The sequence below is a fragment of the Castor canadensis genome, chromosome X (genome assembly GCF_047511655.1).
Source record: "Castor canadensis chromosome X, mCasCan1.hap1v2, whole genome shotgun sequence".
In the NCBI taxonomy this organism is placed as follows: Eukaryota; Metazoa; Chordata; class Mammalia; order Rodentia; family Castoridae; genus Castor; species Castor canadensis.
Window position 1 is genome coordinate 104,816,691 of NC_133405.1, and position 25,720 is coordinate 104,842,410.

Sequence of the window (25,720 nt, forward strand, 5' to 3'; positions counted from 1 at the left end):
TCATACATTTAGTGGGAGAGATGGACTTTCTAAGGGGCGTAGTGCACAGCTGTACTCTCCTTTTCTATCCTTCATGCCTTAAATGTTATCCACCTCTTTTATTTTAAATGTGTGTGTGTGTGTGTGTGTGTGTGTGTGTGTACATGTGTGTATGCTGGGGTTAGGTTGAAACATTTCCTTACATAGGTGCCATTTGCTAGAAATGATGGCACCTATGTAAGAAAAGGCCTAATCTCAGCAATACCGGAGCTCAACATGTCATAGGGAATTGGGAGAATGCAACCAACTGAGCATTGTACCTTCTCTTTTTTTAATCATCATAGTTGTATGGTTTTTGATGGATTAAGCAGAAAGTTGTATTCTGAGTTTTTATTTTTATTTAATATAAGCACATAGGTTTTATTTCTATTTTCTTTTGTTGTCGTTTCGTGCAATGCTAGGCATGGAATCCCGGGCCTCATGCGTGTTAGGCAAGTGAGCTTTTCAAGGTCAAATCATACTACTTCTAGCAGTAATAGAAAAGCAGTTTTTGCCTTAATTCATCCCAACCTTACCAATCTATTATTTGAGGCAATTACTTTAAGTATTTGTGGCTTTATTTTTGTAACTAACAACATATGCTTATATTAATATTCTTTGATTTTATAATATTTTTTGTGGTACTGGGGTTTGAACACAAAGCGTTGCACTTACTAGGCTCTACCACTTGAGCCATGCCCTCAGCCCTTTTTTGCTTTAGTTATTTTTCAAATAGGGTCTTGCCTTTATGCCTGGGCCAGGTTGGACCATGATCCTCCTACTTATGCTTCCCACATAGCTGGAATGACAGGAGCATACCACCACACCCAGCTTTTTATTGATTGAGATAAGGTTCACAAACTTTTTGCCCAGGCTGTCTTTGAACCATGATCCTCCCAATCTCTGCCTCCTGTGTAACTAGTATTACAAGCATGAGCCACCATTGCCCTGCCTTATTTTATAATTTTAAATATTATCAATTATCGTCTTACTGTTACAAGAGGTGCAGCACTTTTAGGTTGTCCCACCAGTCCTTCCTGTCTCTCCTTATTTCCCCTCCCCCATTTTATAATACTGTTCATATTTGAATCATTGCTATAATGTAATTGTATTTCTTGTATAATTCATTGTTGTACCTGGAGTAAATAGTTGACTTAGTTCTTCGATTGTTTATTTTTTTTATGTATTAGTGCTAATTTATCCCTAGACTATCCCACTGAACTGTATAACTTCTCTTAGTACATTCAACCCCATCAAATAATTGATCACATTCATTTTTTTCTTAGCAACAGCTCCTTTCCTGTGAGCTCTTCATTTGTTTCATTATATGTTGTTTGCTACATCTTGGCCTGCTGGGTTCTCATCAGAGGGATTCTCTTTGCTTTTTGTCTTGCTGGAGTTCCTATTTCCTAAACTTCCTATTTTTTTTCTTTATCATTTAGGTAAAGTATCCCCTCTAGTAATTTCCTGAGGAAAGGTGCTTTTTTCTGAGATACCTAGAAATGTCTTTATTATACTCTACAATTTAATTGATAGATTCACTGGGTATAGAATTGTAGGTCAGAAGTAACATCTCAGAATTTTGTACAAGTATAACATATGGATAGAAGCTTCTGTGGTGCAACTAGACTACTTGAGTTCACATCACACTTAACATCTGTGACATGGGTACATCACATAACCTCTCTGTGCCTAAAAATAAGGCATAGCATCCTATGTACCTCTAGAATTACTGAGAGGATTAAGTGAATGATGTGTAAAATACTTTAAATAGTGCCAGGCCCTTTTTTTCTTTTTTTTGAAAGTTTTAATAATACTCTCTTTACCCCAGTACCATGATATTTCTCAATGATGGGCTTTACTTTGGGCTTTTTGAAAAGTCATTATGCTAGGTGCTTGAAAATCTTTAAATCTGGGAACTCATTGTTATTCAGTTCAGAGAAAGATTTTTGTATTAAATAACTTCTATCCCTCCAGTTTCTCTGTTCTTCCCTTCTGGTTGCTGTTATTTAAATAATATTACATCTTACAGGTCTGGTCACTATCTGTAACCTTTTCTTTCATATTCCCATCTTTTTATCTTTTTGTTCTACTTCAAGATATTTCTTCAGCTTGATCTCCTAACCCTTCTGTTCAATTCTCCTGTTTTTGCTCTCGGTTTTCATTCCCAGGGGCTCTTGGAAAAAACTAACTAACACACATTCCAGGGCACATGGTAGAGTGATGTGAAAGCCAAAGGACTTAGGCATCTCTACCCCTTGCCAGTTGTAGCCCACTTGGCCTCTATCCTGGACTAACTGTGCTTGCTGCCTGCAGCTTTCCTCCACAGACATTCCATGTTCTGACTACTTCTCTTTTAAGTTATGTAGATTTATACTCTTTTCCTATATATGTTTCATATTGTTCTTATCTGGTTGTGTTAGTCAGGTTTTTTCTTTGTTTTTGGTTTTTTTGTTTTGTTTTGTATTGTTTTGTCACTGTGACAAAATCCCTGAGCAAAACAACTTAATGGAAGGAAAATTTATTTTGGCTTACACTTTCAGAGGTTTCAGTCCTTCATGGTAGAAAGGGTGTGGCAGAACAGATCGGCTCACATTATGGTGGCCAGGAAGCAGAGAGAGAAGCAGAGACAGAGACAGAGAGACAGAGAGAATGCCCACACTAAGGCTTCCTTCTTTTTCCCTTTATTCTATCCAAGCCCCCAGCATATAGGATGATACCACCCACATTCAGGGAAGGTCTTTCCCCAACAGTTACTCCTCTCTGGAAATGCCCTCACAGACACACCCAGAAGAGTGCTTTACTAATCTCCTAGGCACCTTTAAGTCCAATCAAGTTGGCAATCAAGATTAACCATCACAAGTCTACCCTTGTCAATTTGACATCTCCTTAAACCATAACATTCAAGCCTTAGCCCCCAAAAGGCTAATGTCCATCTCATAATGCAAAATGCATTTAGTCCATTTCCAAAAGTACCCACAGTCTAAACAGTTACACCATTCAAAAGTCCAAGTTCAAAATCTCTTCTGAGACTCAAGGCAAACTCTTTGTTGTGAGCCCCTGAAAAATCAAAAAGAAGTTACATACTTCTAAAATACATTGGCACAGAATACACATTCCCATTAAAAGAGGAGGAATAGAATAGTGAGGAAGGATAGGACCAACATAATACCAAAATAGATCAAACATTAAATTCTGTAGATCCGTGTCCAGTGTCTGTGACATGTGGTGTCATGATGTAAAATCCAAAGGGCTTGGGAATTCCCATCCCTGTGGCCTTTCCAGTTGTATCTCACTTGGTCTCTCTCCTGGACTGGCTGGGCTTGCCACCTGCAGGTTTTCTCAGTGGACAGTCTGTGTTCTTAGCATCTCTAACTTCTTGGGGTCTCCATTGCATCTTTGGCTTCACTCTCACAGCTTCATGTGTAACCCTACCAGGGACTGCTGCAGGGACTCTGACCCTATCACACATTGTCCAGTCTCACAGTCCTTCCTTTTGAAATCTGGGTGGAAGCCTCCATGACCTCACAACTCTTGTATTCTGCATGCCTGCAAGACCAGCATTGTGTTTATGATACCGAGGTCTGCTGCCAGCTGAGACCCCTTGACCCATGCCTACAGTGACTTGTCAGGTGCCTGATGGCTGAATATGGGGAAACACTTCCCTAGGCAGCCCTGGAACTCTCTTTTCAAAACAAAGTCTTTCAAACTAGTTAAAACCTTTGCACCCTTGAGCCTGCAGTCGGTGGGGTCTGGCTAATTCTTGAGATGTCCTCAAGGCATCTATCACAAAAAATTGGGCTGGTGGAGTGGCTCAAGGTGAAGGCCCTGAGTTCAAACCCCAGTACTGAAAAAAAAAAGAGGAAAAAGGAGAAAGCCTATTATTAGCACAGGCATTTTCATTCTCTCTCTCTCTCTCTCTCTCTCTCTCTCTCTCTCTCTCTCTCTCTCTCTCTCTCTCTCTCTCTCTCTCTCCTTCCTGGTGCCATAATGTGAGCTTCTCTGCTCTGCCATGCTATCCCCACCATGATAGATTGAAACTGTGACCAAAATAAATCTTCTTTCCCTTAAGTTGTTTTGTTTGGTATTTTGTCACAATAATGAGAAAAACAGACTAACACAGAAAACTGCAACCAGAGAAATTGGTACCACATTGTTAGATAGTCTAACACAACATGGTTCAAAAGCCTTTAGAGGAATTTTGAAAATGGAGAGTTTGGAGTGGTGGGCTAAAGAAGCCTTAGAAAGCTATGTAAGCAGGGCTTAATGGGCCAGTCTGGTGGGGGCTCAGACCAGAATGCTGACAGCAATGTGAAAAGTAAAGACTGTGTTCAGAAAAGGAGATTGGAGCCAAGGAAAATGTGGCTACTGAAGAAATTTCCAGTTAATCCTCATTTTAACCTGAGCTACAAGTCTAGTGTCCAAAGTCTCCTAAAAGTAGGGGAGGGATAAGTCATTTGGCTGAGGATATCTAGGATCAGACTGTAAAAAGTTCAGTCAGTCTTCCTATTGTCTGCTCCACCAGCACCACTCCCTTTTAAATTGCTTCCTATTCCAGAACCTTCCTTGGGAATATTTTTATAAGCCTATCAGCTGGCTTCTTACTGGCTTGCCTTGTTGCAAGCTTAGTGTGTTAGTTTAGGTTCTACAAAAAGCAGCTGTCAAGAGAGGATTAGATGTGCAAGAAATTTATTGGGAAAGCACTTGTGAGTAAAAATGAATGGCTAAGTAGCCCTAGGAGGCTGAGAGAGCTATTACAGGTTATACGGGTCTGACTCCTTTGGATAAGAAAGGGAAGAAATAAAGGAATATTGAGTATGGGGGTGGGGAATCTTAGACAAAGGTATACTTTAAAGGATGTTTTGATCTTCCAAGGCCCATTGGAAAACTTTGAGCCAAAGTTGGCCATTAGAGTCCCAGATCTCACAGGAATGAACTTGTTTTAGTATTACTGCTGCTCTTGGTCACTGGCTGATTGTAGCCTATAGTAAGCATGCTGTCAATGGCAATGTAGCAATAGATTCATGTCCTGTACTCAGATTGTCAGGAGCTACAGTGCAACCCTAGGTTGCACTCTACAGTCCCAGATGGAAAGGCACATCTTAATGGTGGCCACATTTGGATTTCAGCTTTCTCTCATTTGCTGTCCATGTATTTTCTACCTATCCAATATACTTCTGCCTCCTTTCTCATTCTCTTTATTTCTATAGGTCTATGCCTTTTAATGCCTTTACCGAAATATTAGTTGGACTCAAGAGGTAGCAAAGAAATGCATGCATTTAGACTACTGTGTTTTAAATAGAAATATTGGTTCACTTATTCATACAGTTCAACTAAGATATCCTGAATCATATGCATTATATGCTTACTATATTATATGCTCTGGTTATCCTTTTCAATGATCACATAGTGATAAAGATATAAGCAGGGGTCAGTTCACTGTTGTGAATTTTATGGGAGGCCAGTGAGGGTCGTGTTTATTAAAAGCATTGATAGAGATTTGGGTCCCTTCCTGAGTGACTCCAATCTAATAGGTATAAGTTGCAGGCCAGAAACATCTTTCTAGAATTAATTCTATAGTGATTCTGAGAAACTCCAAATAGGCCCATAAGTCATGTCTAAGGGAAATAGGATGTGAGTATAGGTAGAGGGAATTATAGTGAAATATGACTGAATTTTAATTTCACAAATAAATCCTTGTCATATTGGGAATAAAATCCAAGGTCTTTTGCAACAATCTAGACAAAATAAATGATGGCTTTAACTAAATCCCAAGTGGCAATAGGAGAAACACATTCATGAAGCCTTTAAGACTAGAACAAAATTAAATGACTTGATTAGTATTTGAATATCTTCTATGTGGAAGACTTGTCTATTTACCCCCACTTATTTATTCAATCTTTATATCAGTATTTTTAAGCTTATTTTTCTCTCTCTTCCTCTAGCAGTCCCATTATACCTATCTTGATATACTTAATGGTGTCCTACATTTCTCTAAGGCTCTATTCTTTTTTCTTCATTCTTTCTCTGTATTCTTCAGGTTGCATAATCTCCAGCAATATATCTTCAGGTTTGCTGGTTCTTCTGCAGCTCAAATCTGTTTCGTTTGGTAAGATATTGTTGTCACACCTTGCTTTAATTCCTTTTTGAGGGAGAAGGAGACTAGGGTTTGAACACAGGACTTTGTGCTTGCAAAGCAGGAACTCTATCATTTGAGCCACATCTCCAGTCCAATTTGCTCTGGTTATTTGGAGATGGGGGGGGTCTCACGAACTATCTTCCCGGGCTGACCTCGAACTGCAATCCTCCCGATCTCAGCCCGCCAAGTAGCAAGGATTATAGGCATGGGTCGTTGGTGTCTGGCTTGCTTTAATTATTTAAACACAATTTCCTTTAGTTCTATAAACATATTTGTAATAGCTGCTTTGAAGTCTTTTCTGCTAATTTCAACATCTGGGCTCTCTCAAAGGCAGTTTCTTATTTTCTGCTCTTTTTTCCTATGTAAGGGTCACAGTTTCTTGTTTTTTGCATATCTTCTAACTTTTCATTATAGCAACTATGGATACTGACACCCTTCTTCCATTCCAGGGCTTGGTGTGTTCTGGTTTATTTATTTATTTAGTGAGCTGCTGGTTGGATTCAGTGCAACCTTTGATGTTCCTCTTTGGAGCAAACATCTTTGGGCATGTGCACAACCTTTCTGACCCTCAAGAATGTGGCTTTAGCTGGGGTCTCTTTGACTAACTCTTCCCCTGATATCCTCATTAAACTATTCTTCCTCTATTGGTTTTATACTGTACTGATTGCTGGTTAGTTGTTTTATTGTTTTTGACAATGCCCTGTGGTATGAATTGCTCCATAGACTGATCCAATGAACATCAGGCCCCTTGTCAAAGACAGGATTTGCTCCCCTGAGCAGAATCTCTGTGCTACAGAGCAGGAGCACCTCATTGGCTATTGCACCTACATCCTCCACATGGAGAAGAGGCTCTGTGCTGGGGGCAGAGCAGAGGCAGTGCTCTCCTGGCTCTGTTATCAATGGCTATGGAAATCCCACAGCCTAAAGCCAGGGCGCATGGCATCTGCCCATGTTTACCAGGTGCTGAATGTGCTTGGAACAGCTCTTCTTCCTTAGGAAGTTGAAAATGGGAGCTGCCACTCGGCTGCTAAGCCCATCTCTGTAGCTTTCTTGCAACTCAGAGATGTGTGGGAAAAAGGGGACTGTAATCTACCAGCTTCCTCACCCAAATCCTCTGTTGTTAGCTGGAGTTGAAGGTGAATGGGTGCTGCCACTGGCTTCTGTCATATGCTCAGTACAGGCCTTCCACAGCATGGGAACTATGCAGAATGAAATCTGCCATTGTTCACCAGCTACCATATTCACCCTGAATAGCTCTTCTTCCTCAAGGGACTGATCTGTCACTCAGCTGCTGAGCCACTTAGAACAGTTCCCTCTGCAAGGCAGCATAGTGCAGGAATGGGAGGACTCCCTACACACTCCCTGTCTCCATTGCTTCTGCTTCCCATTGTTCTTACCAACTTCCTGTGGGTTTTATTGAATAAATGCTTCTCAATTTGTTGTAAGCCCTCTGATCAGTCATTAGTGTTTGCTAATTTTGACCTACTAAATACAGCCCTCTGTAGCTGCACGTTCCACATCCGAAGATATAACCAACCATGTGAGGTTGAAAATATTTGGGGAAAAAATGATCTGTACTGAACACATTTCCTTGTTGTTATCCCCTAAACAATATTGGGTAACAACTATTTACATGGTATTTATGTTGTATTAGGTATTATAGGTCATCTAGAGATAATTTAAAGAATAAGTTACATGTAAATGCTATGGTATTTTATATAAGGAACTTAGGCATCCACAGATTTTGGTATACATGGGAGGTTCTGGAACCAGTCCCCCTCAGATATCATGAGAAGACTTTGTCTCTCCAGGGAAGAGGTTTCCCTAAGTTCCTCACATAGCCGTTCTGGAGCCCTGCCTAGTTGTTGTGTTTTAATGATTCCATGTCTTAATAGAAAACTAGGCTTGAATTTGAAAAGACTAAGATTTTTTAAAAACTATTATGATTTCATTACTGAAATATACTCTGAGTGAGCTTTCCTTTAATCGGGAGTTTATAATTCTGTTTTTATAAATAATACTGAGAAATAGCTTGCCTATAAGGTTCATCTTCAGAGTTGAGCAGTTGTAGCTCTAAGAAGCATTGTAGCAGAGACTAAAGAGCGTAGGCGATGAAACCAGACTGCAAATCTTTGCTCTGATGTTTGTTAGTTCTATGGATGAGTTACTGAACTGCTCTCTGATTCTTCAGGTTGTCCTGAGGGTTATATTGGACAAATAGAGCCTGACTCATAGTAAAAGATTCTCAGTGTATGTTAGTTGATGGTTATTGTTGTTATTAGACATGTTAAAGGCAAATAAGCATCTGTGTATTGTATTATACATGTGAAGATAGAGAGGAGTGTGTGATGGTGGCTCTCTTACCATCAGGCCCATTTCTAACACTATAGATTTTAGTGATAGTCTAGCTAGTTCCCTAACTAGGTATAATGTGATCTTTAGTTCCCCCTAGTGGAAAAAAATCAGATGTGCTCTTTTCATAACCTGCTTCTTTTGGAATTGTGATCATTTAGCCTAATAAAATTATTCCTGAATAGTTTACCAAAGACAATATTTCCATATATAAATGGATTTAAGAAATTGTTAAAATTCTCATGCAACTTTTAATCTTAAGCATTCTTTCAGAACAAACCTTTTGGGGAGCATGTGATTTATAATATTAAATAATATAGTATCTAAAGTGTAGTGACATAAAAATGTTAAGCATACATTACTTTTGTTAAAGCCAGTGCATTCAGTAATGGTATTACCTTGAAGTTTTCCATTTGAAGTTACAGTAATAAAATATTCGGAATAACATTCATTCCCCCTTGCTGCATGTAGACGGCATTTCTTGAACATTCTCTAAAAAGTGTAATCAGTGCTAATACGCCATCGAGAGTAAATTGCCTTGGACATTTTTAGCATCCTCTTCCACATAAGGTATGGAGTAACAGAATACTGGATTGGGAATCAAAAACCTGGGTTCATCTTGCAGTTGTGCTTGAATTAGCAATATGATTCTGGGCATGACATCTGCCTACTAGGGCCTTTTGAGTAAACTGAAGATCGAGAGGAGTGTGTGATGATGGCATTCTTACTGTCAGGTGTGTTTCTAACACTCTCTGATCCAGTGAGACATAGACTTCACTGTGACAAAAATATGTAATAGACATGGGTTGAATGGGTTCTGTGTGCCAGATGTTGCCTTCCAGCAGGATAGGCAGGAAGGTAAATCACCAGCAGCAGGATAAGTTGGTAAATGCTGAGATCTCAAGGCAGGTATGGGTGCTGTTGCTAGATCACAGCAGGATGTGCCTACCTTGCCTGGGGAGCCTGTAAAGAAAAACTTTGAAGCAAAGTATGAGTGGGATTTTGATGAATGAGTGGGGTTTATCAGGCAAAGAAGGAAGCACACAGGGTGTCAGATAGAGGGAGCAGCATTTTTAGACACCTGGGGATGGGACTAGAGAGACCAAAGGGAGAAACATCTGAAAAAGAATGTAGATATGTAAGAAACAAAAAAAGAAACCTAAACTAGTTCGATTCTAGTTCCAAGTATGCTACTAAATAGGTCTGTGGACCCTAAATTGTTGGAATTGAAATCGGATTTAAAAGACTTTCAAAGCCATACTGAGGGATTATAATGGCCTGGTATGTGGAATGGAACACAGTGAAGGTTTTTGGATTAATATGATAATGTATGCTTTAGAGTTAAACTATGATAACACTTTAATGAGTAGAATGAGAAGAAACTGAAAGCAAAGGAACCCATTAGAAGATCTTTGTTGTGGTCCAAACAGGAAGTGGTAAGGGCTGAAACTAGGGTAATAGCAGCAAGGGAAAGATAGTTTTGACAGGTATTGCAGAAATAGAATGGACAGGTTTTGGCAGATGTATATACAAAGTGGAGAAGTCCAGGTTGGGATGAGGATGACTCCGAGTGTCTGAAGAATAATGCTAGTAGTTCATAGGCCACTCATGTATAACTCTGCAGATTCTGTTTCACATTATTTTAAGTCCTTATTGTTAGAAATTTCAGTGGTACCTATTTTTTCCCAAATAATACTATGGTCAATTTCAGTTCTTTATGAGTTATGATTTAAAAAAAAAACCCTAGATGCAAAATGCCGAAGTCAAAGTAGGCATTAAACTATATAGCAGTGTGGCTTAGTAAGGGATATGCACTTTACCACCTTCCTGTGATCAAACTTGGTTTAACTAACATTTGTTAAAGATAGGAAAGAATGATTTCCACCAAAAATGGTCATAGAAAAAGAACACAAATCTTATCATACGCATGCTCTTTTACATACTTTGTGAATCCTCCAGGCCTCACTACAACCCCAGATGGGAACTATTTCTTACTCTTCCCATTTTACAGATGAGGAAACTGATGTTCTAAGGTGATACAACTATCAAGTGATTTAAAGATGGGTCTTTTGACTATTAAGTCTGATGCTCTATCATATCATAACTACCTTCCTGCAGAGTGTTACTGTTTGAAAGGATAAGCGCCACATCTGTGGAAATAGGGTGGCCAGTCACCTCAATTTGCCTGTGGCTGAGGGCAGGTTCTCAGAACACAGGACTTTTAGTGCTACAGCCAGGAAAATCATGGGCAAACCAAAGAAGCTGACAGCCAGTCTTGAAAAGTCATTTATATGGAATAAACCATTATCTAAAATGTCCTAAATAATGTATCACTTATATCTGTTTCCCATTATGTCATGATTAGGCCTTTTGTTGCTACTAAGTAACAAGTGATCATTGCCATGAAGAGAAGTTGAGACCCTGCCATGTCTGCCTTCCATCTGCTTGTTTTCACTAGCTCTGGACATCCTACCTTGCTGGGTTTGCACTCAGCTGTGTGTGAATCAAATGTGAGAATTCTCTGCTTTTAACTAAGTTGGTAAGGAAACTTGTTTTACCCACTGTAAGTTTGATGAAATGACAAAAGAGCTATTCAAAAAAAGCGAAGAAAGAAGACAGATTGATTACAAATGTACATTCAAAAGAGTAAGGAAATACATATTCTGACATTCAAGCTACAACAAATAGGGAAAATCCTTAGCATTGTTATTCAACAGACACTCCAAAATATATTTATTTATGTGTGTAAACATTATACTCTAGTAAGTACACAATTTATGTGATTTTGATATTAAGACGGGAAACAGCAAATTGAGCCACATAGAATATCTCCAAAGGAACTTCATGGAATTTTTTTCAAAGAAGAAAAACACACTTTATGGTAGTTTCATGCATCTCACAAAAAGTAAAATGCCAGGTTTGGGAGCAAACAGTTAAAATGATATAAGGAATGTCCTTTTTTTACAATTTGAGAAATGGTTGTTCTCAAAATTGTGCCCATTGCTAGGGTATAAAAGGAAGCAGTAACTTCTATGGCTTCCCAGTCTAAGCGTTTATAGCAACCAGGAAGAGGTTAGATGATTGTCTGGCTTGATCCTGACCTTAGGACATCTGTATCAATCCAACACATTGACTTTTGTGCTCCCCTTAAATGCTTTTGGGACAAAGCATCTATTACTTTAACAGATTTTTAAGATGGTTTCTGACACCAAATAAGTTAAAAATTTTAGATAGCTGCCACATTTTCAGATATTTAAATATAACACTTCCAGGTTTTGTAGGAAAGATGAAATGAAAAGGGCAAGGCAGTGTGTTACTTACTTGAATTTTTTTTAAAATGAGGAGAAATGGGGCCTTTCAGAACTCTTGTTTCCCTTAGCCCAGTTTCACTGCGAACAAAAAGTATATCATTTCAGCCACTTTTCAACCATTGTTGGTCCACCTTGAATAAAAAAATTTTTAATAATAGTCCTCAAAACTTTCTGATCAGTTTTAAAAATTGAGGCTATAAGGCAAGCTATTTAACACCTGTTAGTTAGCAACTTTCTCTTGATTTAAATCTTGAATTTTGTCAACAGACCACAAAATAAAATACAGAAATAATTTGGCGGTTGAAACCATAATTCTGCAGTGTTATCCATATCCCTGATTTCAAGTTACCTATTAAAACAGTTAGCTTATTGTTTTTATTGGTCCTTTTCAAAATAAATATCACACAATGGTAGTTTCTTAGTATAAGTTTGTTTTATACTATTTTATGAAATTTTGTTAATAAAAGGATTCTACAGCTAGATGAGGAAACCCATGTTATTATTTCTTTACTCTGCCATAGAGAATCTGAATCTGGTCATTCATTTATTTGTATACTAAAACATAACACAGATTGCTTTCTGGAGAGAATTTTAGCTCCTCTGGCAATATTTCTTGCACTGGCCCCATATTGGAAAAAGGAGGATTGGGGGAGTAATGTGAGAAAATCTATCCTTGCATATGGCCTTTGGGCACTCCTCAGCTATCAGCAAATAAATAAAAATAGAAGGCATTATTTAGGCAACATAATTAGGAAAGTATAAAGCACCAGGTGTATGAATAACATTTTTGAGTTTGACATATTAGTTGAATTCTTGTTTTATTGTAATTTTTGCTTTGAATAATTTATGTATAATAAAGTAAACCCATCTAAGTTTACAGTTCAATGAACTTTAACAAATTATATGCATTTTGTCATCCCACAAAGTGCCCTCATGCTTCCAACGTGTATTATTTTTAAGACTTTAATATTGAGAAGTAATTTAGGCATAAAGTAGTGTTTCTCCAGTCTTCTTTTATAAAGTGAGGGGTACCATGTTGAAATAGGTGTCTGGTTTTTATCATAGAAAAATGCCCTGACCTCTCCCCTCTTTGGTTTTCATTTTCCAAAATGAAAAGCAGCAGAAGAATTATACCCTTCAATGAATTTAAAACATTACATTTCTGATATTATCGTGTGCAAAATAGGATTTCAATAATAGTCATTCATATATTTGAGAAAAAGTTATAATCATGGAACTTTCTTTGGTTTGGATGTTAGTCACCTCTGCCTTCTCCCTTTATCTACATGACTAACATCTTTCTATTTTATTAGTGGAGTTCCAAAACAGATTTTCACCAAATTCATAGTTGAGTAATTCCTTAAAAAGAAGACTGAGAGTTGCATCTTCTAAGAGACAAGTAATTTGGTTTCTGGTTAATCTAATGTTGGCTCTTACCCACAAACAACTTTTTTAAGCAAGTGCTTTTCTTTCAGGATATTTTAACACTTCAAAAGATAATTATTAGTAAATAACATTCAATTGATCACCTGCGATCTTTATTAATATAAAACTAGTAAGCTCAATGGTTTATAGTACTTCAGATTTGATTAGGAATGACCTGGAATTTCTATAATTTAAATCTGTAGGAAATAAATGGCACTTTAGTTTATTATTTACCAACTCATCGTAATAAAAAATGAAAGGGAAGACAGGTAGTTCTCACAGTAAATGGCTTTATTTTATGTTACAACCGATAACTGTTTTGAATTTAGTTTCAATTTGGTATTCACAAGGGCAGACTGCTTTAATATATTCATTACACTTATCAGAACTGAAAACTCTTTGGGAAATGAATTACCAAAATCCCATTAATTTGTAAATGCTCAATGCAGTTAAGATTGATTTGTAATTAATATACATTTGTCTAGCTAAGAAAAAAATTTATATCACTCAAACATTCTCAATTAATGGTATAGTGCTTCCTTTCTTTATTCACCTGACATGAGATTTTATGCCATAGGATTAAAGGGGGGACAAGAATTCAAGAAGTTGAAAGCTGCTTGGATGTGTGTGTGTGTGTGTGTGTGTGTGTGTGTGTGTGTGTGTGTGTAAAGATAACAAAATATATAGGGATATTAGCAAAATGGGCAAAAGATCAAAGAAATAACGAGTTTGCAGTTAACCTAAATGCTTGTGTGGGCCTGTCCAGGCCTCTGGTCATCAAAAGTTGAGAAGGTCAGCCTTCCTGATTTATAGGAAGATAGCCTCATTAAAGCCAACATGACCTGTACTATTGCCAAAGGCAGCTGGAATCTTTAGTCTCCAAATTGCTTATTAGATAAAGGTGGCACTTTGACTTTGCTACTGTAATCCTTCCAAGGTTCTGCTTGGATCCTTTTCTTAAAACATAATATGGTCATTAATTTCAATACAGCAAGGAAAACATGTTGAGTCAATAATGATTTTCATCTACTCATTATGTTATTAATATTTATTCAAATGAACACATTAATACTGGTCCTAATTATTTCTAGGCAGGTTCTCTACCACTCAAGCCATTCCACCAGCCCCTAATTATTTCCAGGATTACACTAAAATATTCTTTGGATTTGGAGCCTGGGGAAGCTCTTAGTGTATTTTAACTATTGACTTTCTTTCTTTCTTTCTTTTTTCAGAACTCAAGGCCTCACGCTTGCTAGGCACTCTACCACTTGAGCCACTCCACCAGCCATGTGTGTGTGTGTTATTTTTGAGATAGGGTCTCTGGAACTGTTTGCCTGGGCTGGCTTTGAACCATGATCCTCCTGTTCTCTGCCTCCTGAGTAGCTAGGATTACAGACATAAGCCACTGGCACCCAGCAACTTTTTTTTTAATGCCAGCACAGAGTTTATTGTGGAAAAGTGGTCCTGTGGAGGGGCTCCCCAGCAAGAGAGCTAGAACCTGCAGCTACTGTCTGTCAGACTGGGGATAGAGAAAGGAGGGTGGGAACTATTGACTTTCTAATACAACCTAGAAATTGTTTGGAAATGAATGAGAAATTTTCTATATTTTGTCAGGAAAAGATCAGTATTTAGATCCAGGTATGGTGGTACAGATCTATAATCCCAGACACTTGGGAGGCAGAGGTAGGAGGGTCATGAGTTTGAGGCCAACCCCAGGCAAAAATTACTGAGACCTTATCTCAGAAAATAAAATACAAAATAAAAGGACTAGGGGTATGGTTCAAGTGGTAGAGTACTTGCCTAGCATACACGAGGCCCTGAGTTCAATCCTCAGTACTGTTAAAAAAATCAGTATGTTGTTTCTGACTATCACTATTGAGAGAGCAGCTGAAATAGCTGGTTCTGTAACAGTCTTGATAGTTTGGCAGCCAAGTCAGTGTTACCAGCTTAGAACTTTTGTTTGTTGGGTCTAGGGACATACATAAACGACACAGCACCAGGAGTCATTGTGGTGTGATGTAAAGAGTGCTGGGCTTCTGTTGTTACTAGTTGTGTGATTTTTCAGTAACTTATTTATATCACTGAACACAGGGCCTCAAATTCTTTCCTGTATAAAATAGGGACAGATACATATGTGCCATAGGATGATTACAGTCATTAAATGAGCACTTACAGAGGGAGCGCTTTAAAATTGCAAATGTTGCGTAGGAAACTCTCAAATGTTATACTGCACAGTAGAGTGATAAAATCTAAAAAGCCAATCAGTGCATTTTGAGACATACAAAGGACAGCTACACATGGATGTTAACTATGCTTTGCTTGTTTGGTAAGTTAACATAAAATACTTAAAAACTGGATGGGAAGCATGGCTCAAGCAGTAGAGTACCTGCTTTGCAAGGTCTAAGCAAGAGCAAAGCCCTGAGTTCAAACCCCAGACCCACCAAAAACATAAATAAATAAAAACTACAGGACAAATGAGGGATTTAGATTAACATTAGTGAAAATACTCCACATTTAGTTATTAATTGATAGAATGTGGTTATTAAAAGAAGCGATAGAATTTCCTTCTGTGGAAGTGTTTTTGAAAATTGCATGATTGAGTTTAGAATCTCTTTTTGAATGGCTGACTGTGTAGATATCTGTGTAAGAATTGCAGAAGAGGGGCTGAGGGTGTAGCTCAGTGATTGAGCATTCACCTTTCATGCACGAGGCCCTGGGTTTAATTTTCAGCACTGCAAAAAACAAAAAAAGAATTGCAGAACTCACATATTGCCATTGAGCACTTAAAATGTGACTAGACTGAATTGAGATATGCTATAAATATATAGCAAACACTGGATCTCCGAGTATGAAAAAGAATAACATATTTCATTAATTTAAATATATGTTGAAATAATACTGTGCATAAATTGGATTGGGTAAAATGTTATTGAAATAATTCCACCTGTTTCTTTTTTACTTCTTTAAATTTTTTTGGCATTGCTGGAGTTTGAACCCAGGGCCCCATGCTTGCTAGACACTGTACTGCTTGTGCCACACCCCCAGCCCTTTTGCTTTAGTTATTTTTTTAATAGGGTCTTATGTTTTTTGCCCAGGCTGGCCTGGAATGATATCCTCCTATTCACACCTTCTGTGTATCTGGGATCTTAGGTGTGAGCCACGATGCCTGCCTCTTTTCATTTTTTTAACATGACTGCTGAAAAATTTTCAATTACATGTGTGGCTTGCATCATATTTCTTTTGGATGGTGCTGATCTAAATCCTCCCTCACTGAATGTTTCTCGGAAAAGTAACTCTTAAATGTAGGCCTTTTAAGTTCAGACATTGGGGTTGAGATTGCTACCCCAATGCTAAGAATATGCATCCTGGGCATGCGCAGTTCTTCCTCAACGGTGGTCTACTTGGAACCATAGACCTGTGGATACCAAGGTCTACTGTGTTTGTGTATCTTTAATTCATATTCATATTTTAAAACAAATCATTTTGGTATTAATATTCTTGGAATCTATAGTTAGAATACACATCTGCTTTTCTATTTGGGCTATTTACTTGATACTTGAATTTTGAAAAGGTTAGTCATCTTTTGCAGCACTGTCCCTATCATTTCAAATATATTTTTTATGGTGTTAGTTTTGTGCTATCCAGTCAGTGCTCTGATTTTAGTCCCTGAAAAGTCAGATCCAGTGACATTTAAATCACTTTAGTCTGTGAAGACAGAGCCCCTAGAGATTCTGCCTTTGAAGACTGGGTAGCTGATAAGACTAGACCAAGGGGACTGGTGGAGTGGCTCAAGTGGCAGAGCACCTGCCTAGCAAGTGTGAGACGCTGAGTTCAAACCCCAGTACTTATAGAAAAAGAGAGAGAGAGAGAGAAGACTAGACCAAGAGCTTATTCTGCTGTTTACCAAAGCAGACTCCAGTGGAGGAACCTTTAGAACATATGTTTCTACTTACAAGTTTTCAATGTAACACAGGAAATGGTTAGTATGCAGGCTGAAGCACACTGTAGTTACATGAAAGGAACAAAACAGAAAATAAACTGAAAAAAGGAAAGAAGACCAGTTTTCATTGTGGCAAACACTAAATCTGTTTACTTGTGACTCCAATGTTAGAGCATTGAGTTAGAATCGCTTTTGATCAGAACAGAGACGAACAGAAAAATAAGGTGAAAAATAGATATGAAAGGGTGACTTCTAATGAAATTAGAAGCTAGAGATAAACGTAAAAAGGAGTGATAAAACCCCAAGCTTTTCATAGTCAGGAGGTAGAACGTTCTTGAAGGGAGAGACAGAACTGTGCAGGCATCTGATTGATGTCTTCTGCCTCAGCCTGGCCCTCCAGCACACTTGTTAAAAGCCCTTCTTGTCGTTCTCACTTCCCTGTACAAACGCCAAAGCTGCTTCATCCCCTCCTCTCCTGCAGGGCCTTCGGTATGCTTTTGGACATAAAGACATTCTTTTCCTGTGCTCTGATCTCTTCCTTTGTAGTGAACACTGAGCCTCCAGCTCACATTGGGCCCCCTTAATCCCCACCCCATGTGTTGTGCTCTACGTGGTCCTCTCACATCTGGCTTCTCATTTGAATCTTACCACTGGCCTTTGAAGCAGATTAGTAGTCTCTACAGGTACCACATCACCTGTCACCATTCGTGTTTCATTGGCTGTAAGGAAGCCATTTGTAGAAGTTAGAACCTGCCTGTAGGTGGCACGAACAAAGGCAGGATCAGCACCAAGTGTTCTGACTCTAGATCCGGTGGGCTGTTCATCACTGCCACTTATAATCACAATGGGTATTTCGTTTACAATATAGCAAAATTGGACAAACAAGTAAAACCCTCTTTGACCCTGCCATTCCTTTTCTACTGCCAGATTTTTCATCTGTGATCATGTCCAAACCCTGGCATAGCACAGTGGAAGCACTGAGGACTTTGGAGTCAGGCAGGTCAGAGTTCAAAGCCTTCCCCTGCAATAGCTTGTAATCTTGAACATGTTCCCAAGCCTCAGTTTCCTCATCGGTAAGGTACCACTCACAAGGTGGTTGGGGTGTTAAAAGGCTGGTTATATTGAGTACTGAACTCAGTAAGAGAAATGATAAAGTTGAATTTATTATTAGATAATTGTTACCTGCATGCTGACTTTGACTCTGACCTCTTCACAGAACTTTGATCTAACTCAGAATGCTCATGACCTTCTCTGCCTGAATCTTATGCCTTTTCTTATCTTTCATCATTTTCCAACTATACATGCCTTTATTTCCTCTGTTCCCTTGACTTTCTTAATATGTATTATTGATTGCACCTTTTCTGGTGGTTTCTTCTTCATATAGTTTGCTGCCTTCTAAGGTTCTATCTGCAGCCATTGCTTTCATTGCCAGGACTAAGTTAAATTAGTCTGGATTTTGCTTGATGCAATCTGTCCTTAGCCTTGGCTCTTGCTTACTTGTCTGGATTCTACTTTCAAATATAAAAGCATCACACTGGATTTTATTCATCAGCAAACATGTAAAGCCCCAACACTGTTAGCACTGAAAGGCTTTAATTATCTTATTCTATGTCATGGCAAGTGATGCCCCTACTCAGACCATCTTAGAAGACAATGATGATAATGATGATGATATTAATAATTTTGTTTTCCAAATAGCATTGCAGATTTTACACAGCAGTCTTACTTACATTATCTGAATTTGTTTCAGAATAACACTGTGAAGTAGGTAGAGTTCTGAATTATCCAACACATTTCATATATGACGTAAAAAAATTTCTGGGCTAGGGGTGCAGCTCAGCCGCAGAGTGCTTGCCTAGCATATACAAAGCCCTGGCTTCCATCCTCAGCACCAAAAAAATAATAAATTCTGACTCTGACTCTAAAAAATAGCGCCTTTTCTGTTTAAATCATGCTATATTTGCTTCCTATTCCTTGTAATTTCCTGATGTGTCTGTAAATGCTAGATTTTAAGCTAAAGAATACAGAACACACTTTTATCTGACTCAAGGAAAACTAAGAAGAAGTGGCAACATTCAAAATGGTAAATTGAGTTAGTTATTAGCAGATCTAGAAAGAGTTATAAACTTGGAGGCTGAAACTTGATTATAAGAGTTTGGAGAAAGTACTTATTTGTGCATTTATTTTACTTTTGGGCAAAAAGTATTTGTACTAAGAAATATAAACATTTCTTAATAAGAAAAGCTGACTCTTGCATATAAGTTGAAGCTGATAAAAATGTGAGAAGTTATATTGTCGATTTTAAAGGGTAAAAAGTTAAGCTCAGTTTAAATGGGGAATTCCATCTCTTTAGTTAGAGAAGTCTTCATGTTCCCATAGATCACCTCCATTCATTCATCCTTCACTCTAATTGTCTTTTGTTCCTACCTAATAAAGTATGTTGTATGTTTGTTTTGCAGATCTAAAGCGGGAAGCCAGTATCTGTCATATGCTGAAACATCCACACATTGTAGAGTTATTGGAGACATATAGCTCAGATGGAATGCTTTACATGGTTTTTGAATTGTGAGTGTGTATTTTATTTCTTAAGGAGTAAAGTTTTAAGCAATGTTGGTTTTAGAGAATGCTAACACTTTTAAATTTTAGCAATAGTTAATTCATTTGTTTAGAAAAATCTAAAATCAAAAGGGGAAAATGGACTATCTTATCTTAAGGTTCCCAATGGCAAAGGAAGCAAAATCTGGGCCTATCAGGTACCCTCACACTTTCAGTACACTTCAAAGAAGAGATTCCAAAAGGAATAAAGTTCAGAGGATAGGAGGGCCCACGATATGCAGTTCTGACCAGAAGAGTGTTAGTGAAGAAGAGTAAGATGAGAGTAGAGGCCTCCATGTGGCAAGTCTCTTTGGCAGCTCAAAAGGAGTTATAACAGACTTCACTTCCTCTTTTGCTGTAATCACCATACTGGCATATGAGGAGAATTATATAATGTATCTTGATTTCAGTAAACTACTTCACATGTTCCTCACAGAATTGTTGTAAGATGGAGAAATGTGAACTATGACTGACTAGTCCATAGCTGATTGTCCAAAGAGATTGTGGGACAGTATCCTGCAAGGTTTCATCTTTAATCCTATTCTGTTCAAAATTAATCAGTAACTTTAATTAGGAAAATCAAAAGAAGGGTATACTTGCTAAATACTCAAAAGATACCAAGGTTGAAGGGTATATTCGTTATCTATTGCTTCATAACAAATTACCCCAAAATTGATTGGTTTAAACAGCATACATGTATTATCTCACTCTCTGTGCAGCAGGAATGTGGGCCAGTGTATGCCCAACTTAGCTGGGTCTCTCACAAGGTGGTAACCCAGCTGTTGGCCAGGGCCAGAGTCATCTTAAGGCTCCACTAAGGGTGGATATGCTTCTCAGCTTACTCCACATGGTTTTTGGCATAGTTCCTCTCAGGCTATTGGACTATGGGCCTCAGTTCCTTTAGAGCTGTTAATCTGAGGTCTCCCTTGGTTCCTTCTCACATGGGACCCTCCACAGAGTAATAGAGCCAGCAAGCACACAACAGAGAGGGAGAGAGAAAAAAAGAACATGCGAGAAAGAAAGAGTGCAAGAAGGAAGTCTTCAACATTGCACGCCATTACTTCTGCTATACTGTATTAATTAGAAACAAGTCAGTAGATCCAGCTCACACACCAGAACCTGAATACCCTCAGGTATCCCTAGGATGCATTTTATAAATTGTCCCCTACAGAGGGCTAGCTAACATATTTGCTATCTATATCAAAATGCAAAAATATATTACTAGTTGGCCAAATGTGGTAGCTCAAGCCTGCAATCCTAACTACTTGGGAGGCATAGATTGGGATGATTACGATTCAAAACCAGCCTGAGCAAAAAGTTCATGAGACCTCCATTTTAACCAGTAGCTGGGTATAGTGGTACATGCCTGTCATCCCAGCTATGGCAGGAAGCACAAATAGGAGGATGACAGTCCAGGCCAGCCCAGGCATAAAATGAGACCTTATCTCAAAATAACCAATGCAAGTCAGGCACTGGTGACAAACACCTGTAATTCTAGGTACTCAGGATGCAGAGATCAGGAGGATTTTGGTTTGAGGCCAGCTCAGGCAAATAGTTTGCAAAACCCTGTCTCCAAAATAACCAGAACAAAATAGACTGGAGACTGGAGACTGGCTCACGTGAGAGAGTGCCTGCTTTGTAAGCATGAAGCCCTGAGTTCAAACTCCAATCCTACTCAAAAAAAAAAAAATGAAAGAAAGAAAAGAAACTGACACAAAAAAGGACTGGCAGAGTGGATCAAATAGTAGAGCTCCTGCTTAGCAAGTGTGAGGCCCTGAGTTTCAAACCCCAGTACTACTAAAAAAATAAAAAATAAATAAATAACCAATGCAATAAGGGCTGGCAGAGTGGTTCAAGTGGTAGAGCCTAGCAAGTGCAAAGCTATGAGTTCAACCCCCAGTACTGCCCAAAAGGGGGCAGTATATTGAGTTGTAGCCAAGGAACTGAATCAAAGAAGGCAAAATTTAGGACCAGTTAAAATAAACCCCTTCATTCAAATGTATAAGTGCAAGGTCAGTGTGAATTTAGTTGCAACTACTTAGATGAAAAAGATGTAAATGTTTTATAGTTAGTTGTTTGTAACAACTTTAAAAGCCCTGAATAGAGAGTTAAGCTACATTAATTTGAAGTATATAGTACCCAGAACAAAGCCACATTCTCACTGTATTATGCACTGTTTATTCACCCTGGAGCATTCATAGTAAGCAGGATACCAGAATGTTTGCAAAAGGAGTAACCAGAATGGGAAAGAGCCTGGAAATTCTGCCAGAGAATCATGGCCTTCAAAACCTCAGTGGGCAATCCTGCCAAAAGAATTTTGAAAAATATTGGTACCCATCTCACATATTTTTAAGTTGATATATAAAAATTTTCATTGTGAGAATATTTTCAGTGTCTTGAATATTCTTTTAAACATATTTTCTTCATAACAATAGAGCTCTGCCTTTATCTCCTTTCCTTTATGGGAACTGTCTGCCGTGACCTACATGGCAAAGTGAGTCCTCATTGTCAAATCACTCAGCCAAATCAGATTCACTTTCTGTCAGAGAAAAATCTGACTTCACTTTTCAAATAAATTTGAAGTGTTAATAGACATCCCAATGACACTCATCTTACTATTGATTTTAGATTCTAAAATAGATCAGACTTTGCCATGAATTTGTTGTCTGGATGAAATAAGGTGACACCTTCTTTTCTTCCTCGAGCTCTCTTTGCTTTGCTCCCAGGGGTATCTTCCTCCTGTAGGAACTCTGTATTCCCCAACTGTCTTTGAAGCTAGACAGGCTTTTCAGGATAGGGGAGTGGTTGGTCTTTTGAGATGGCTGATTAGAGATGTGGAGATATGAAAGGAAAACCAGCAGACCACAGAACTTGTTTTCAGACAGATCAAGCAATGGCAAATGAAGAAATAGAAATTGATTTCCTTTAAATATCCTAGTTCATGTGTCCCCAGAAAGACTTTGAATGCTCCCAGACATGCCTGAATCCCAGGTTAAGACCCCTGGCATGGAAGAGCTCTCAAAAAGACTGGTAACTTATTCGACCATGAATCTCGTTTCCTTATTCTGCTAAGAGTCCTCCAAGCAGAAGGTCACATAGGTAGAACATAAATCAATGTGCTGGGCACTGGTGGCTCATGTCTGTAATCCTAGCTACTCAGGAGGCAGAGATCAGGAGGCTTGCGGTTCGAAGTCAGCCCAGGGAAATAGTTCCACAAGACCCTATCTCTAAAACACCCTTCACAAAGAAAGGGCTGATGGAGTGGCTCAAGGTATAGGACCTAATTTCAAGCCCCAGTACTGTAAAAAAAAAATCATAAAAAATTTATATTCAGTGTAGTGTTGGAGGCTGTAACTAGAATCAACAAGTGACAGATTTCACCTCTAAGTAAGAAAGGCCTCTGTTGTGATGCAATTTAGTTCATGAATGAAGCAGGCAGTCTCACAGACTATGCAATTCCTCACTAGAAATGCATGCGTGGAGCTGGATCCATCCAAGGGGGCCAAATATAAGGCCCCCTTTACTTTGGACTAGAGAGGGCCTCTGATATCCCTTCCAGTTTAAGATGTCATAATTTTTTTCCAATACTAGGCAAGCACTCTTATCACTTGAGCCACAGCCCAAGATATTATAATTCTTTTAAAATCACTTTTCTAGTTTAATTGTACTCTTTATTCAGGAAATATGTTTCTGTCCATATTTTTATTCTGAGAAAACTAAAAGTAGATTTAATCATATACTATAAAGTAGTGAGCGCAGAGAATAAGATTTTTAAATTCACCTAAATTTTACCACATTTGCTTTAGTATCAAAGGGGCCTAAGTGACAGTATAGTAGAGAGAAGGTGATGTTTGATGTCACAAAATCTGAGTTTTAGTTCCTTAGACACCAATTTTGTACGGTATAGTTCTGATTAAAATAATTCAGTGGCTGTGCCTTGAGATGAGACCTCTAAGTTAAATTGGATAGTTACCAGTGACCTAATCCTAATGTTAACACACATCACCATAACATGGCTATTCTCTCTTTTTTTCATCTTTTATTTTGGAAAATTTCATATGGAAAGAGAATAATATAATGAATGCCGGCATACCAAGCACTGAGCTTCAACAGTTATCAAAACATTTTGCCATTCCTGTTCAAACTATCCTTTCCTATTGTCTTTTTTTCCTCTGGAGATTTCTAAAATGGTATCATTTCACCTATAAATACTCCTGTTTATATTTCTAACAGATTTTTTAAAAATTATACCTAACAAAATCCACAATAATTCCTTAATATCATGTCATATTCAATTGATGTTCAATTTTCCCTGATTGAACGTGAATCTTAAATGACAGATTTCTAAATTTAGAATTGTTTTCTGAGCTCTAGGGATCTGAAAGTAGATTATAAATTCACAGTTAAAATAAATTATTTCTTAAAAGGGCCAGAAGCAGAAATATAAAACCATTCATTATTGTATCATTATTTTTTAAATTCACCTTGACAATTGCCCTTGCTCAGTTTTTTGCATCATCCTTGATCTCTTGGTTTCAAATCAGCAAACCACAAACATTGATTGCTATCAGATTTAAGGTCATGTGGATCAAAGAGCAAAGCCAATACACTTGTGTGTGCCTCCACCTACTGGCGAGGTGGGAGATTGCTTCCATAGCACAAAGTAGACTATGTTTCTCCAGTAGTTCCATGTTACTGGCAATAGATCTTATTTCCCCTGGTGTTGGAGGACTCATTGCTCAGATTATGAGTGATCTGGATCCTTTTCAAAGTTTTCTAACATTACACCAAGACAGAGTAGACAAGGAAAGGGAAAACAAGTAAAATTCGGCCAGTTAGCTTTGCTCTTTATTCACTGCTTATAAATAGCTCTTATTTACATGGAGAAAAAGCTAGACAAAAAAGCATGTTTGGATTATCAGCAAGTTTCTTTTTAATTTTTATTGTTTTATTATTCATACGTGCATACAATGCTTGGGTCATTTCTCCCCCCTGCCCCCACCCCCTCCCTTACCACCCACTCTGCCCCCTCCCTCTCCCCCTCACCCCCTCAATACCCGGTCTTAATGTGGTATCCATATCTGTCTTTGCCACAGACTATGTATAACCAAACTCCTTTTCTCTTTCTAATTTGATTTCATTAAATTATATGATCCAATCATATTGCTTATCTATTAGAAAAATCCTTAGAACTAGTTGATATCCATTTAATTACAAATGGTTTATAAATTTAAATTATACTTAAGTACAGAGAGTCACAGAACCAGAATTTTAGAGCTGAAAAAGGTTAGAGCAGAAGATTCCAAAATTTAGATTCAAAAACCCTGTGTAGAGTTTGTTAAACAAGCACATACCCAAGACCCCACCCCTAGACATTCAGTTTGAACAGATGTGGAGCGTGATGAAGCAGGTCGAGATGACTGACCTTTAAAGTTGAGCTAATACCACTTAGAGACTATGTTGTCATTTCCCCAACACCCACAGTAGTTTGTTAAGACATCTGTATGTGTTTGTACTACATCCACTGCTTTGGGATTACACTTAAATTTGAACCTGTATACAGTGATTTGCCAAAATGTATTTTAAACTACAGGTTCAGTAGACTGAGTCGTGTTACCCCCAAGAACTAAATGTTTATTTCTTAGTAACACATTCAAGCCTGTCTTTAGTGGTGTCTGATACTTGAGTTAAGCTGTAAATCCTAAATTGGCTGGCTAAGGAATTTTAATTGCCTTATTATAGTATGATTACATATACCACAGGGAGACTTTTACAGTAATTAAATATGGAGTTAAAACACATCTGACATGAAAATAATAGTTTGTATCTTTTAAAATAATATTAGCAGTTTGGGTTTTTGAAGCTCACAAAGGAGATAATAGACTAAAACCCCTTTTGTTATTTTGTATTTTCATTTAATTTTTGTCTGATGTTTATGTG

The 25,720-nt window shown here is 38.1% G+C and overlaps 1 protein-coding gene across 16 annotated transcripts in view; it reads left to right on the forward strand.

Moving 5' to 3' along the window:
* Nucleotides 1–25,720, forward strand: part of Cask (calcium/calmodulin dependent serine protein kinase) — a 363,381-nt gene that overhangs the window by 141,850 nt on the left and 195,811 nt on the right. For all 16 annotated transcript variants that reach the window (XM_074063735.1, XM_074063734.1, XM_074063740.1 and 13 more), the window contains exon 3: nt 19,645–19,750. In XM_074063735.1, the coding sequence (XP_073919836.1) occupies nt 19,645–19,750 (106 nt within the window). The remainder of the gene's footprint in view (nt 1–19,644; nt 19,751–25,720) is intronic.